The sequence below is a fragment of the Ostrinia furnacalis genome, unplaced genomic scaffold (genome assembly GCF_004193835.3).
Source record: "Ostrinia furnacalis isolate ACB-3 unplaced genomic scaffold, ASM419383v2 OfSCF0166, whole genome shotgun sequence".
Lineage (NCBI taxonomy): Eukaryota > Metazoa > Arthropoda > Insecta > Lepidoptera > Crambidae > Ostrinia > Ostrinia furnacalis.
In genome coordinates this window covers 579,403-594,720 of record NW_021130405.1, presented here as the reverse complement: position 1 = coordinate 594,720, position 15,318 = coordinate 579,403, and the positions used below count along the sequence as shown (strand labels likewise).

Genomic DNA, 15,318 nt, shown 5'->3' with positions numbered 1-15,318 from the left:
CATGAATATTTACGAACGTCAAAATTTTTTGGCTGTAGATTTTAACCAATGACGATAGATGGCGCTTTTTACCCACGTCTTATTTATTTATTGAAATTTAGTTTGTCACATATCGTCATAAATTATAGCCTATATGTGAATCTGGGTTATAAACAATAATACTGTAAAGATTCAACAAAATCCCTTCAGTAGTTTTTGCGTGAAAGAGTAACAAGCAACCAGACATCCACACAAACTTTCGCATTTATAATATTAGTAGGATACGAAATATAATTTCCCATTGTTTCCATAGAACAATGACTCCTACCTACCTTCTACATCTTCACAATTCATGAGCATGCCCAAGGCTAAGACGTTAGGTGCACATCCTGCATTTTCTTCAAAATGATGTCTCCATAGCACGAGCTAAATCTCTGGGGCCTGTAAGGAATAGTTACCGCGGACAGTTACTTAGCTCCCGTGCGCTGCAAGGAATCGCTAGACCGAACATGTTCAGAGAGGATTTGTGACCGCTATGCATTCACCTGTTTTAACCGGATTGCTGAAAAGAACGTAAAATTTGCAGTAAGTCCTTATTCTGTTTTATCTTGCCTTGTAGGTAGATATACCTAGGTTTTTATGTAGGTTGTAGATTTTATGCAGCTAGATGCATTTGGATTGCACATGATTGAAGATCCCTTTTCTAAAATGAGGAATGAACAACAATTTTCTTCATCAATAATAGTCTTTATTTATGTCTAAACTCATTATCCACTCGAGCACTCTCTCGTATACAAAACAATGCTTATTTCAAACTACATAATAACAATAACTTATACACGTTATTTATTTACACTATTTTATACTACGCTAGTCTCCTTGCTTTTGAAACACACTAAACAAAATTCACTAATATTTGTCTATGGTCTACTTTTTTTTCTTGGCTCTGGTCTACTGTAACTTACTGAAAATCAGATTGGGAATCCACCAGGTGTCTATAATTAAGTATTAAATCTGAATTAATTATTGTGTTTACCAAATAATACATGCACTATTTTTGATTTTCTTTTGTTTATTTAAAAGCATCGCGACTATTTTCGAAGTTCGAATTACGTCCAAATTATCAATTTCTTCTTTATTGATTCTTTTATTTATTGCCAGTATATTGCAAAATAAGGTTTTACTGGTTTTTCTTGATTCGCTAAACTGATTTCCTGGGCCTGGATATGGTTGTATAACAATTAAACAGATTTAAACATAGTTATTTCAAGTAGTGTATTCCAAAAACTATACATTCAGCAACTCGGAGACCGAAGACTTCACCCGTGTCATCTCTTGCAGCGGCATATGCGCTTGAGCGCGCGCTTAATGGCCGCGAAGTAATGGATCACCTGCTCCTGAAAGCGTAGTGTGAGTGCGTTAAGACAATTTTATTAGCCGTTCTTTGGCTCATCTGATATTCATTGGATTTGTGGTCTTCAAATCGCGAGATGATAGCGTTTATGTGCCATCTAGTCAGATGTTACGATTGCGACAGTCATTTAAGAGCGTTTACGCCGATTGGCGCAAAAACAGTACTTTTTCAACTCGTTACAATCATTAACCAGTAATATTACAAATATGTTATAGGCATAAATAGTTAGGCAATTTCGTCGTCTAAATAGTTAATTGAGAAAATATTGCGATTAGTTTAGTATTTAAGAATTCTATCAAGATAAGTCCACACAGGTTTTGTAAATTTCCACTTTAGCGTCACTTTACAAGCTGAAATTTTTATAAAAATACTGTTAAAACGATTTAACAAACATTTATATCCTATAGCATAGATCCTTGGGCAAATAGTTATCTGAGAAAATTTTTAGATTTAAGCATTTTACAATAAGAAACCACAAATTAAAAAAACGTGAAATACCCAAAAATCAAAGTGATTTTTACACCATTATTCTTCTTTAATTCAACATAAAAATAGCTTAATATAATAAAATAACATCTTCTTTAAAATATTTACTTTGAAAAGATATATAATTCATTGTTATTGTTTTGCTATAAACATTTGGAAACTATTAAAAAACGCCGCGCGCGAATCATTTCCAATGATGCCCCTTGAAACGCCGCGCTTCGCGTAAACGCTCTTAAGTCGAATTTCTTACTTTTAACTCTATAAATTCTCACAGTCGTTATTGTGTATGACGATAAAAAGATTATAGCTATAAATAACGACGTCGACGGCAAAACCTTCTAGGGATTCGAAAAATAAACCTCTACTCCGGGCCTTTTTTTTTCCAGCGATTTTGGACAAATTTTAAACCCCTCGCACTTGTAGCTGCTTACCTGCATGAGGTTGAAGGTCATGGCCACGAGCGCCATGCCGAGCATGAGGTACATGGAGCACACGATGAACGATGTCTCGATGCGCGCCGCGTATATGCGTTCGCCCGGCACGAAATCGCCGAAGCCGATGCTGGAAGCAAGGGTGATGATGAAAGGTCGCCTTTCTGTAGTGAAGACTGGATTATGCTGATTAAGTTAAACTGTCGCAATCTTCATTAGGTCCATAAGTTTCCATTGCAGAAGCACATTCTCTTGAGCAAATGGATGCTTCACCCTACACTGCTCACGCTAGACAGGCGGGTTGGTGAAGCAAGATGTTCACGTATTAATTTGTCCGTTAATTGCAATATTCACGGGAAAAGTAGGAGGTAACAAATTAATGACTAATGAATTATGGAAATTACCTGCTGAGCGAAATGAAGCAGAAGTAGGCTCCGTCCAATTGATCCCATTTCTCCCACATCCCGAAAATCATTGAGCCAAACATTACGTAACTGAAACAATACATAAATAAATATTTATTAAAAAGTTACTTACATAGGTATAAAAACTATTTTAAAAAACTCATTACTTACCCAACCAATATAAAAATACACACACTAATCGGCACGGTGATGGTTTGAGCATCGAATGTGACGTAACTAAACTCGCTGGTGACGGAGTCCTCACTCTGCCCGGCGACCGACCCATCTACGCCCGGGTCGTAACGAATGCCCGGGTCGTAACGCGCGCCCGGGTCGTAACGCGCGCCCGGGTCGTAACGCGCGCCCGGGTCGTAGCGAGCGGGTCGATCCCACGGCTGTGGCGCGGATGCGCTGCGGATGTAGTCTGGTCTTCTGAGAGGATAGAAAAGAGTTTCTTTGAGTAATATTCCTGGATGAAACTAACTCTATGGACTGTACGAGACTACGAGTACCATTGGAACAGTAATGATTTAGCAGTTAGCGTTTAAAATATGATTGGTTGAATCGTAGCTGAAAACAAATCTTTCATTGTCTATTTTAGATATAAGCTTAGTATTGCTTGAATTTAAATTACATTTATCCCAAACCAATCTGGAATATAGATTGACGCTACTCCATACTTGAGAATCAGTTAATTTATAACAACACTATGTGGGCTAATAAAAAAACTGGTACCTCTCAGGCGTGAGCTCGGCGTCGGAGTAGCGCGCCCTCCAGTGCGCCGGCCGCTCTATGCTCTCGGGGTCACTTATCTCCACCTTGAACCAATTCCCTCAATCAGAAAAGAAAGTCTACATTTTCATTTTTTGGAGCTTAACACAAGGAAATAAAGTTCAAAATAATGTGAGACAGTATTGCCATTGACGGGTTTTGAGGGTTTTACCTGTGCCCGCAGCCGTGCGACCCTCCTCCTAGTGAATCCAGGACATCCACGGCAGAGACACACCAACGCATACAAACATTTGAACCACCGCGCCAGGAGCTCTCCTGTCAAACAAAACATAAAATAGAAGGAGGTACCTACACAAATTTTTCTGTGTGTTTTTGCCTATGTAGCATATTATAAGGGAGGAACAAATACCGGATAGAAAGGGTGAATGTTTTACCAAGTAAAAGACCAAACATACCAACATTGCTGAGATACAGCAAGAACAGCGGCATCCCCAGAAGAGCGTAGAGGATGGTGGTGACCTTGCCCCAGCCGGTCCTTGGAGACAGGTGCCCGTAGCCTGCAAAAATATTTTATCATTTCAGCTAATAATATTTCACTACTCTTTTATGGAACACTTCATAGCACAATCTTCCGTTATTTCATCCAGCCGCTGCCAGCTTCTTCTTGATGTTTTTCTCTATCTTTTATTTATTTCATACTCTCAGTCATCATCATCAGCACCCATTTTTTGCACCCCTCAAGTTATCAAAACATAGTGCGAGTAATTTAATTGGCAAATACATGATTACGAATCATGATAATATTAATCAGTAGCTACTCTTTTCTATGGCTATCTACCTTTTCGTTTAAAAGCCTCATTTCAAACGCAAAGTCGAATATTTACTCGAAAGCAGACTCACTATCAATTAAGACCCGATATAAAGTCGTCATACTGCTCTACATTTCCTTTGAATCAGCTCTGAACTAAAATTACAATATAAATAAGAACAGTAGCTATTCTTATTTTCTTATTCAGTAATAAATAATGTAATACTTATTCAGGTACTGAATTTCCAATTCCAATTTGGTGCCAAAAAGAAACTTCTACTTTCTTTAAAAATACAGGCGATTTTAAGTACGTATTTAGTTTAACAACATGCCACAAAGTTAATACCTCAGAATATTTTATTGCTTATGTACCAAATTGAATCGGCATCGCGATTGTGTTATATTAGAGTAGGCGCACACCGTTGTTTTTTAGTTGGCCGATAGTTGTGCCCGATTTTAAATTGTATGAAGAATCAGCCAAATCGAATCGCACTCCCGTTCATGCCCATACTGATCAACTGCCCGACTAGGTAAACTATCGGCCGACGAAAAACATGTGTGCGCCTACTCTTAAAAATCTGAGTAAGCCTTCTGTACTATTTTAAGTTGTGTCAAAGTAGAAAGTCTAAAGTTCTCGTCGCAGACACACGGACTAATGACTCTTAGACCCGCTCTAAAGGAATTTTGAATACTTCCGAAGTCGGAGAAGTTGCATGACTGCATACTGTTTGCGAACAGTTTTCTGGAAACTTGTGTGTCAAAGGCTTAAAGTTGTTTCCTTCGAGTCTGTGTAACACAAATTGAAGCAAAAACTCTATTATACTTTCTAAAGCAACTAACAATACTATCAAAATTCTTGACATTGCCGATGCTGGCGATAGGATATTAACCTAAACATTAAGTATTTATAAGTACTTAGTGAACATGTAATGAAAGCCATTTTTTAACAAAAATATATATAATCTGTTGCATCATCATTATCTTTTTTTACATTTCTATAAAGTTGTAGAACAAGTGCCTTTCGGAAGGTCACCTTACGTAGAAATGTTGTCGTATACATGGGGAGATAGACAGGCCTAGGATGCACGCCGCGATAAATTAAATAAATAAATAAAACTTTATTTGTAGTCAATTACAATTTTGCATAGACAATTTGAAACGTTAATGACTGCAGTAGTCAAAGACTGTGTCGCAGTCATTAGCGCCTTCCTCTATAATCTTTAGTCGCACTTGATTTTAAGCGATAAGCCCATACATTTGTCGTCTAAAATCATCGATAAGATTTTATCATAGCGCGCATCCTAACCTGAAGGCTTAGTGTGAGTTTACATCAAACGTCGTCACTAGCGAGCGAGTTAAAAAATATATGAAGATTTTAATTCTTGAAAGTTTCCGCTAGGGGCGCTGTACAGTCCGTCATACAGTCGACTTTGAATACGTTTGACGTAAACTCACACTACGTCCCCTAGCCGGTAGTATTACCACAGAATAATAACAATAATATGGTATTACATATTACTAACCTATGGTGGTGATGACGGTGAGCGAGTAGAGGAAGGCGGATGAGAAGCTCCACTGGCGTGAAGAACGACCTCCGTCCCAGCCCCTCTTGACCGCCAGCACTACTTTGCGCTGGTACTGCTGCAGCTCCAGCCTGAACCTGCGGAAGACACAGTTCTTCTTCATCTTCTTCTTTACGAGGTGGCTAAAGAGCTGTAGCTTTAGGTAGGCTACGGCCGGATACTCGCGACACTCCCACTCGGGCGATGACGGAACGCCGCGGAGGTTTTAGTGGGTATACCCCGTCTTTTTTAGAGAGCCAGGAGTCCCACATACCACCCTTTCCCCAGGCAGTGGTGACGGTGCACAAAGCATTTCCTCCGTGACAAATAAAAAGGCAAATTCCGCGTGAGTCGCTCGCTCAGTTGTGTGAAATAATGCGCGTCCCAATTTGATATCTAATTATGATGACCTAACATTAAACTGAAAATACTTAAAAAGTATTATAATAATATTACCTAAAAAGTCAACCAAAAACCTCGCTCTTTTTAAATTTTAATCAAAAAACTTTGCAGACAAATTAATTAAAAAACGTTTGTAATGGAACATTGAATGATGTCAACTGAAAACAAAACTTTGGGTGAATTCACCAATTATCAGCTTTTAAATTGTTTTTTGCTTTAAGATCAACTGATGAAGAAGCAATCTCATTACTCACATTATTTAAAATTAGCCTAAGTTGCACCACCATATTAATCGTATATAATCCTAATCTTAACCGATGTTTTATATAGATATTGATTTTATAGTTAAATGTAAGACAGTGCAGTCCAGCTTTAAACTACAAACACAATCAAACTATCTGGGGGCACGGCAGTGCCCNGCCAGGAGCCACATACCACCCTTTCTCCCAGGCAGTGGTGACGGTGCGGAAAGCATTTCCTCCGTGACAAATAAAAAGGCAAATTCCGCGTGAGTCGCTCGCTCAGTTGTGTGAAATAATGCGCGTCCCAATTTGATATCTAATTATGATGACCTAACATTAAACTGAAAACACTTTTAAAAAGTATTATAAATAATAGGTACTTATTACCAAAAAAGTCAACCAAAAAGCTCGCTCTTTTTAAATTTTAATAAAAAAACTTTACAGACAAATTAATTAAATAACGTTTTTAATGGAAAATTAAATGAAGTCAACTATAAACATGGAGACAAAACTTTTGATGAATTCACGAATTATTTATGCTTTTAAATTGTTTTCTGCTTTAAGATCAACTGATGAAGAAGCAATCTCATAACTCACATTATTTAAAACTAGCGGCCGCCCGCGACTTCGTACGCGTGGATCCCGTTTTACCCCCTTCATCTACCTTACGCGGTTTAGATTTTTTCATACAATTTTTTTCCCGCTAACTCCCGTTCGCGTGGGAATTTTGCAATATCCTGTTGTAACTAAGCTTTAAGTTTACTAAGGTACCTGCATGCCAAATTTCAAGCGTCTAATTTAAGCGGTTTAGATTTTTCATACAAAATGATTTTCCCGCTAATTCCCGTTCCCGTGGGAATTCCTAAGTATACTATAACCTGCCTAGGAGTATGAAGAACAAATGTACCAAGTTTCGTTAAAATCCGTCGAGCAGTTTTTGTTTCTATAAGGAACATACAGACAGACAGACGGACAAAAATTTTACTGATTGAATTTTTGGCATCAGTATCGATCACTTATCACCCCCTGATAGTTATTTTGAAAATATATTTCATGTACAGAATTGACCTCTCTACAGATTTATTATAAGTATAGATTAGCCTAAGTTGCACCACCATACTTTAATCGTAGTCCTAATCTTAACCGGTGTTTTATATGGATATTGATTTTATAGTTAAATGTAAGATAGTGCAATCCAGCTTTAAAAGTTTAAACTACCAACACAATCATACTATTCACTATTTCCAGTCAATACTCAATACTCTATTGCAAATGCCAATGTAAACTCGTTCCACGTCGGAATAATTCGAAAACATTGCACGCCAATCCTATCAGAGCAATAGACTAAACAAGCATTCGCATACAAAATCAATTAAAGCTATTACATAAAGAATGGGAATGCTTTTAAAATGTTCTCGTAACTCGTTATTACTCTTGTTGTTCGGTTAACTTCGTAGCTAGAATGGAATTAAGAGTTAGTAGCCGGCTAGTACCGAGGTAGATAGGAATTCGATAACAACATCATCACACAGTAGTACCTACATCACATATTATTTTCTAACAAAACGCCTAAACTACTTTTACTTTTTTTTCCCGTGGAAAGAAACTTTATTTATTTACAGCTATTTACAATGAACTAAAAAAATTAAAACTACCTAAATACAAAAGTAATATTTACAGAAAATAAAAGTAAAATTAAATAAAAAATACACTTANTAATACCAAGTCCAGGCCAGGAAATCCTTAACGTTTTACATAAATATATTGACTTGGCCATCGCATGAAAACACGTGTAAATTAAATTATTTAGTGCGATGGCCAAGTCAATAATTTATGTAAAACGTTAAAGATTTCCTGGCCTGGACTATTACATGGATCTCACAACTTTTTACCGTAGAACAACTGAGTTGCGAGACTTGGTTTTTTTGACAAGTATTGTTTTTGATGGGATTCATTATTTCCAGTCAATACTCAATGCTTTATTGCAAATGCCAATGTAAACTCGTTCCACGTCGGAATGATTCGAAAACATTGCACGCCAATCCTATCGAAGCAATAGACTAAACAAGCATTCGCATACAAAATCAATTAAAGCTATTACATAAAGAATGGGAATGCTTTTAAACTGCTCTCGTAACTCGTTATTATTCTTGTTGTTCGGTTAACTTCGTAGTTAGAATGGAATTAAGAGTGAGTAGCCGGCTAGTACCGATGTAGATAGGAATTCGATAACAACATCCACACAGTACATCACATAATAATATTATTTTCTAACAAAATGCCTAAACTACTTTTACTTTTTTTTTCGTGGAAAGAAACTGTTTTATTTACAGTTATTTACAATTAACTAAAAAAATAAAAACTACATATACAAAAGTAATATTTACAGAAAATCAAAAGTAAAATAAAATAAAAAATACACTAATGCTATCCTAAGTATCCCCAGATCCGTCATTGAGGTTAGCGGTGCCCAGAAGGCTGGCAGCGTTTCCGCGTTGAATTGCGAGGCTTAAGCTCGTTATCACCATCAATCCCTAATTTTTAAGTGACAAAATTCCTGTTATATGTTACCATAGGGGTCACTTAAAAGTTGGGAATTGATAGGTATTCAAGGTAGAACCCAGCCTTCGGTTACCGGTAACCTCGATGATGCGGGAGGAAAGCTCAGTGAATAGCTTATTGGCCTCCGGGCCCCACTTTTACTAATAAATATTTTTGAGTAAGCCTCATCTTGGATCATTCATAATCTTCTTCTTGGATCATCATTTGCCATCATCATTAGAAAGAGATAGAGACGGCAGAGAGGTCTGCGTCCTCTTCTCTATTTTTTGCTGTGCCCGACAGTGTCCATGCTGTCCTATATTATTTTTAACGGTTTTACGTGTGAAATAGTGATAAAGAATTTAAATTTGAGATTGAGGACCAATGTACTCAGTTTCAGAAACAGTTTTAACTTTATAGAAGGATTTTCTTTTATTTATTTTTTTATAGTAAATGTTTTTCCACTATTTACTGGTCTAACAAGGGTCTAATATTTAGTTATTATTATGAATACATTTGATTTGCCTTTACGAGCATTTCATTCATGTCTGAAGTCGACGACGACGTTATGAATGTAACAGTGATGGAATAGGTACACCCATCAAGTTCGTTGGATTTCAATGCGCTGCTCTGATTGTTCCGATTCATAGCTCGAAAGTTTGTGGTAAGTTATGTTTGAACTATCGAGTATATTGAGTCCGTAATGCTGTAATAGATGGAGATTGTTTCGTATATACGTTCACAGTTTATGTTTCGGAGTAATAATTACTTCATATACTAAATTTCACAGTTCATAGTTGTGAAGTGAAGTACTAAGAGGCGTATTTTTAAAAGATTATACAATTTCTGATAATGTTACTCAAAAACTGGATATGTACGTTATCAGTCATTATTTTTATCACAAAATAGTCTCTATTGTTTAACAAATACTAACCACAAGAACAATCAATTTCTCAATTTTGCGCTACCTTATACTCAACCGAATGAAATTGACATCAATTATTATTTATTACCCAACACTAAATGATGGATTGGTCCCAGGACCCAGCCCAAATTCCTCCTTCAGACTTTTTTTAGAATTGATATTTTTTATATGCGCGATTTTCTATATTTTTGTAGCAAATGGCATAATAAAGCTACCTAGGTTACATCCTGTGACTGACGAGATTTCCCCCACAAGGTAGACCGACGATCTCACAAAGGACCAACTGGCCATTGTAGAATTCATTTGGGGAGGCCTATCAGCAGTGGACGTCCTATGGCTGAAATGATGATGATGAAATCTAAGAGATAATGAAGTTTCATTTTTACCTCTTCTTCAACTCAGTTTCATTGAACAGGTTCAACGTGAGCGTGACGTTCTGCCACAAGTACTGGGCAGTGTTGTCCCTTTCCAGCGTCATGTTGTGCACGCGCTCTATCTCGCTCCCACCTTCGATGGCTTGGAACATGAAGGCACCTGGAATGAGTGGAAAAGGTCAGAAGGCAAATAGAGACAAAAAGAAACAAAATAAAAGGCAAGAGCTTCCAGACTACTTGCAGAGGGTAGTTGGTTTAATGAAACCACATAGAAACTGAAGATAACTACAATTTAGGATGTAAGAGGCGACTTAGGGACTACACATCAAACAGAGAACGGGCAGCAGCGCTCTCTGAAAAACATCAATCTTTTAAACTGCTATCTCCAACCCACCTGCCAAGCGTGGGGATTATGGCAAAACCCTCCACTATAGTGGAGGAGGCTCATAGTCCAGCAGTGGACTGTAAAGGGCTATTGATGATGATGAGGATGTACCTAGTTTCATTTTGAATTTTACGAGTATGGTGACAAAAATCTTATAAGGCAATAATGATGTTTATCAAAATACTTAAACCTTTTTAAATTATTAATCTTATCTAACATTATGTGTAAAGTTCTGAAAGATAACAAATTCCTCAATTTTCTCCCTCTTAGGGGAATCGTAGATTTTGATTTTGATTTTTGATTTCGTAATTTATTTACTCCTGCATCTTCATATGTGCTGTTCATTACTATCTGATGAAGACTTTTAGATAATAATAATCACCACATAATCAAGAGGTCAATAGGCTATTTCTGATGCATCAATAATGCGTCCTTAATACATGAAGTTTATTATTATCTAGATAAATAATTAGCTAACGATCCACTCAGCAAATGAGAAAAAGGTCAGCCAACCTTGACCTTAAACTAATTTCACGAAAGTCGAACTTGTTAAGTTCGTGAAGTATCCCGACGTCAATTAGCTATGTATTGGACGTCTGACGACACTTACAAATTAACTTAGTGAGGAATTCTTTCCGAAAACGTGAACTAATAATGATTTTGTTCAAAAATAGCACTTATTAATACGATACAAGATGTCATTAGAGTTAATTTTAATCGCCTCTGTGGTCTAGTGGTAAGACCACCTGCTTCAGACGCAGAGGTCCCGGGTTCGATTCCCAGTGGGGGCAGATTTTTCTATTCGGTTGGGTTGGTGGTAGGGCTTTTTCTAATGTCCGACTGGCTAGCTACCACCACCTTACCTAAGTCTGTCGCCATAACAACAATGTTAACAGCATTGTTGTGTTCCGGTAGTTAGAAGTAAGATAGCCAGTTCCTCCGTGGTTGAGGATTCCGGGTGAAGCTCGCTTCCACCTTCGGCCTGATCGTCACTTACCATCAGGTGAGATACAGGCAGACAGCTTCCTCGTTGAGGATAAAAAAAACTTGTAGGCTTGTTTGCGTAGAAAAAATCAAAACTGTATCCACGAACTGGTTCGTGGCGTCCTACCTGTCGTCTTACGATCGTCATGAGATGTGCATGCATTCGTCAAATGACGGACAGTGGACAATAGGCCTTAGACGTAGAAGTTGCAGCATGTCCAGCAATGGACGTCCCGCTCAAACTGAAATTTTTCAGTTCACGAAAATGTTTGTTAAGGTACATTATTTTTCCAAATGCACAGACCTAAAAATAACATTAATATGTATTATATTACAAATAATATCTGCTTTTAACATGTGCCCTAACGAAAATAAATGTATTTTCAACTCAATTTACAGGGTAGGTATTTATTCCTTCACCTTTCTAGCCAGTTAAAACAAGTACTATTTTCAACGAAGCTCTATAATTTATTCGCGGTGGCTGTGAGAAATAGTTGAAAGAAACTTTTGAAATTCCGCCATTTTTCCACCTCTTCGTTTTGTGGCGCTCAATCACGACTGAAACAATTAATCAATGACAGAGCTAAGGCGTAATTACTGGAGCGCGTGGAGTCATTAATTTATTATGAAAATGAGAGATGGGATATTTTTTGCATAAGGGTAACTAAACACGAACGACAAAGAATGTAGCTACGATTTCATCGCTGTCCAAAATAATCATCATCATCATTTTAGCCACCTGATGTCTACTGCTGAACATAGGCCTTCCCCAATGATTTCCAACTTGACCGTTTGGTAGAGCGGCCTGCATCCAGCGCGTCTCCCAGCTACTTTAATAAGGTAGAGAAAAATATTGTATAATGATATAGCTTATTATACTTTTGCGCCATCTTACTTTAACTTTGACAAACGTCAAAAATCTGCCAAACTCCCTACAAAAAATACCAGTGCCGTACAATTTCTGCAATATCCCAATTACTTTTTCTGTGAATTTGTTCCTTGAAGATACGAAGTTAATAGTAACTTCGTATTCTTCCTCGAACTCCAACTTCGTACCGTAGGTGTTGACTTCTAGGAACTTGGTATAATATACATACATTATACTGAAGAATAGATCTTCACTGATGAGCTCCAAACCGCTCGTCTGCGCTCCGCCTTTATTACACAAACCCTACATAAATTACGGGGAATTATAATGTCCTCAGGAACATGACTATAAAGTCGACTTGCTCTTTGAAGTCCCCGCACTCAGCTAAGGCCCAGTCCACACTACAAAGGCATTTCCATGCCAAAATGTTTGATTTAGTAGCGCAGATTACAAGAAACCTGATTGTTCTTGCGCCAAGTTCGTAATCGTGGTATCAGTGAGGCAATTAAAAGGTTTACGTAATTATTAACATTCTAACTAGAAAATTCATGTGAACTGTGCTGTAGTTAAAGATTTGGATAGTAGTTAACAAAATTGGACGTATGTATACTATAGAACAAAATGTTGATTGGAAAATTGTAATTAATAGAGAAGTTTCAGTTAAGCAAATACTCATACTTGTAATATAGGAGTTCTTTCGTTCGTTTCAGCCGAATGACGTCCACTGCTGGACAAAGGTCTCTCCCAAGAATTTCCACAAAGACCGGTCCTGCGCCGCCCGCATCCACATTATAGGAGTGAGTGGGGAGGTTCCACAGTCCGCAATACAGGAGTACTCATTCCCTCTGCTGCTACTCCTGCGTAGCCAGGGTCTACAGCATAACCACCAATAAAAAGTCATATAACTCAGTGATGAGAGCTCGTTTTAGCGCTCACTGGTTAGCGCCCCTTGGCCCGACCCTGTCACTCGCCAGTAACGTTTTCATTTTTAACGATAGCCCTCACTGACAATGAGACATTGTATCAGCACTCACCCGCGATAGTGTAGGCCACGACCAGCACGATGACGCCGACGTTGCTGAACAGGAAGGCGAGCAGGCTCCGCGCGTAGGCCCGCACGCGCGAGGCGAGGCGGCGCCGGCGTCGCGGCATCGCGCGCTCATCCTGACGGGCCGCGCGCGCGCGCACTCATCGGGCACTACGCTACTTCATAGCTCGGCGCGCGCGTCTGCAACAAGCGAATATTCGTCAATTATGCTTGATCAAATAAAAAGGTTGATTCTACTACTCAAATGCTTTACCTACAGGAACAATATTAAATTCGTCAAAAACTTTACACCCCCGTACTATGACTGATTGCTGATAATAAATGTTTGGATGTTGTGTGTGACCACGCCTTAAATTGCACCTATTTAGAAAAATCAAATATCTATTAAAACTTCAGTTAAATTATTAAGAATATTAAGTATAGAAAAGAAAGAAAAAAAGTTAATTGATTTTTCATTTCACGTCGTCATTTTGGGTAATGAAAATGCTTTATTAAAAAAATATTCGTTTCTCTACATTTCGCTTCTCACCCGAGGCTTCCCTCGGTCTAGCAAACTACAGACATTAATGTCACTAAGGAATAATGTNAAAAAAATTAAAACTACCTAAATACAAAAGTAATATTTACAGAAAATAAAAGTAAAATTAAATAAAAAATACACTTATGCTATCCTAAGTATCCCCAGATCCGTCATTGAGGTTAGCGGTGCCCAGAAGGCTGGCAGCGTTTCCGCGTTGAATTGCGAGGCTTAAGCTCGTTATCACCATCAATCCCTAATTTTTAAGTGACAAAATTCCTGTTATATGTTACCATAGGGGTCACTTAAAAGTTGGGAATTGATAGGTATTCAAGGTAGAACCCAGCCTTCGGTTACCGGTAACCTCGATGATGCGGGAGGAAAGCTCAGTGAATAGCTTATTGGCCTCCGGGCCCCACTTTTACTAATAAATATTTTTGAGTAAGCCTCATCTTGGATCATTCATAATCTTCTTCTTGGATCATCACTTGCCATCATCATTAGAAAGAGATAGAGACGGCAGAGAGGTCTGCGTCCTCTTCTCTATTTTTTGCTGTGCCCGACAGTGTCCATTCTGTCCTATATTATTTTTAACATCCGGTTTTACGCGTGAAATATCAATAAAAATAATAATTTGAGATTGAGGACCAATGCACTCAGATCCAGAAACAATTTTAGCCTTAGAGAAGAATTTAATTATGTTTATTTTATTTTTTTGTAATTGTTTACTAGTCTAACAAGTAGCTAATATTCAATTTTTATTTATTAATACATTTGATTTTCATTTACGAGCATTTCATTCATGTCTGAAGTCGACGACGACGTTATGAATGTAACAGTGATGCAATACACCCATAAAGTTCGTTGGATTTCAATGCGCTGCTCTGATTGTTCCGATTCCCAGCTCCAAAGTTTGTGGTAAATTATGTTCAAAATATCGAGTATATTGAGTCCGTAATGCTGTAATAGATGGAGATTGTTTCGTATATACGTTCACAGTTTATAGTTTCGGAGTAATAATCACTTCATAAACACTTCACAGTTAGCTCTGGAGTGAATTATAAAGAAGCGCCTATTTTTAAAAGATTATACAATTTCTGATAATGTTACTCAAAAGCTGGATATTAATGTACGTTATCAGTAATTATTTTTATCACAAAATAGTCTCTATTGCTTAATAAATACTTTGTAAATCTGTACTAATCACAAGAACAAT

At 37.7% G+C, this 15,318-nt stretch overlaps 1 protein-coding gene across 2 annotated transcripts in view; it reads right to left on the bottom strand.

Moving 5' to 3' along the window:
* Positions 1 to 723: 723 nt before the first annotated feature.
* The window catches only part of sand (potassium two pore domain channel sandman), a 38,693-nt gene continuing 24,098 nt past the window's right edge, over positions 724 to 15,318 (bottom strand). The window contains exons 1-10 of one of the 2 annotated variants that reach the window (XM_028305253.1): positions 13,572 to 13,765; positions 10,313 to 10,460; positions 5,778 to 5,914; positions 3,902 to 4,003; positions 3,658 to 3,761; positions 3,450 to 3,532; positions 2,886 to 3,146; positions 2,715 to 2,804; positions 2,311 to 2,440; positions 724 to 1,376 (exon numbers count right to left, since the gene is read on the bottom strand). In XM_028305253.1, the coding sequence (XP_028161054.1) occupies positions 1,308 to 1,376; positions 2,311 to 2,440; positions 2,715 to 2,804; positions 2,886 to 3,146; positions 3,450 to 3,532; positions 3,658 to 3,761; positions 3,902 to 4,003; positions 5,778 to 5,914; positions 10,313 to 10,460; positions 13,572 to 13,689 (1,242 nt within the window). In that variant the 5' untranslated portion in view covers positions 13,690 to 13,765 and the 3' untranslated portion in view covers positions 724 to 1,307. Of the gene's footprint in view, positions 1,377 to 2,310; positions 2,441 to 2,714; positions 2,805 to 2,885; positions 3,147 to 3,449; positions 3,533 to 3,657; positions 3,762 to 3,901; positions 4,004 to 5,777; positions 5,915 to 10,312; positions 10,461 to 13,571; positions 13,766 to 15,318 lie in introns of those variants that run through there. The other variant, XM_028305245.1, reaches the window with a different exon arrangement.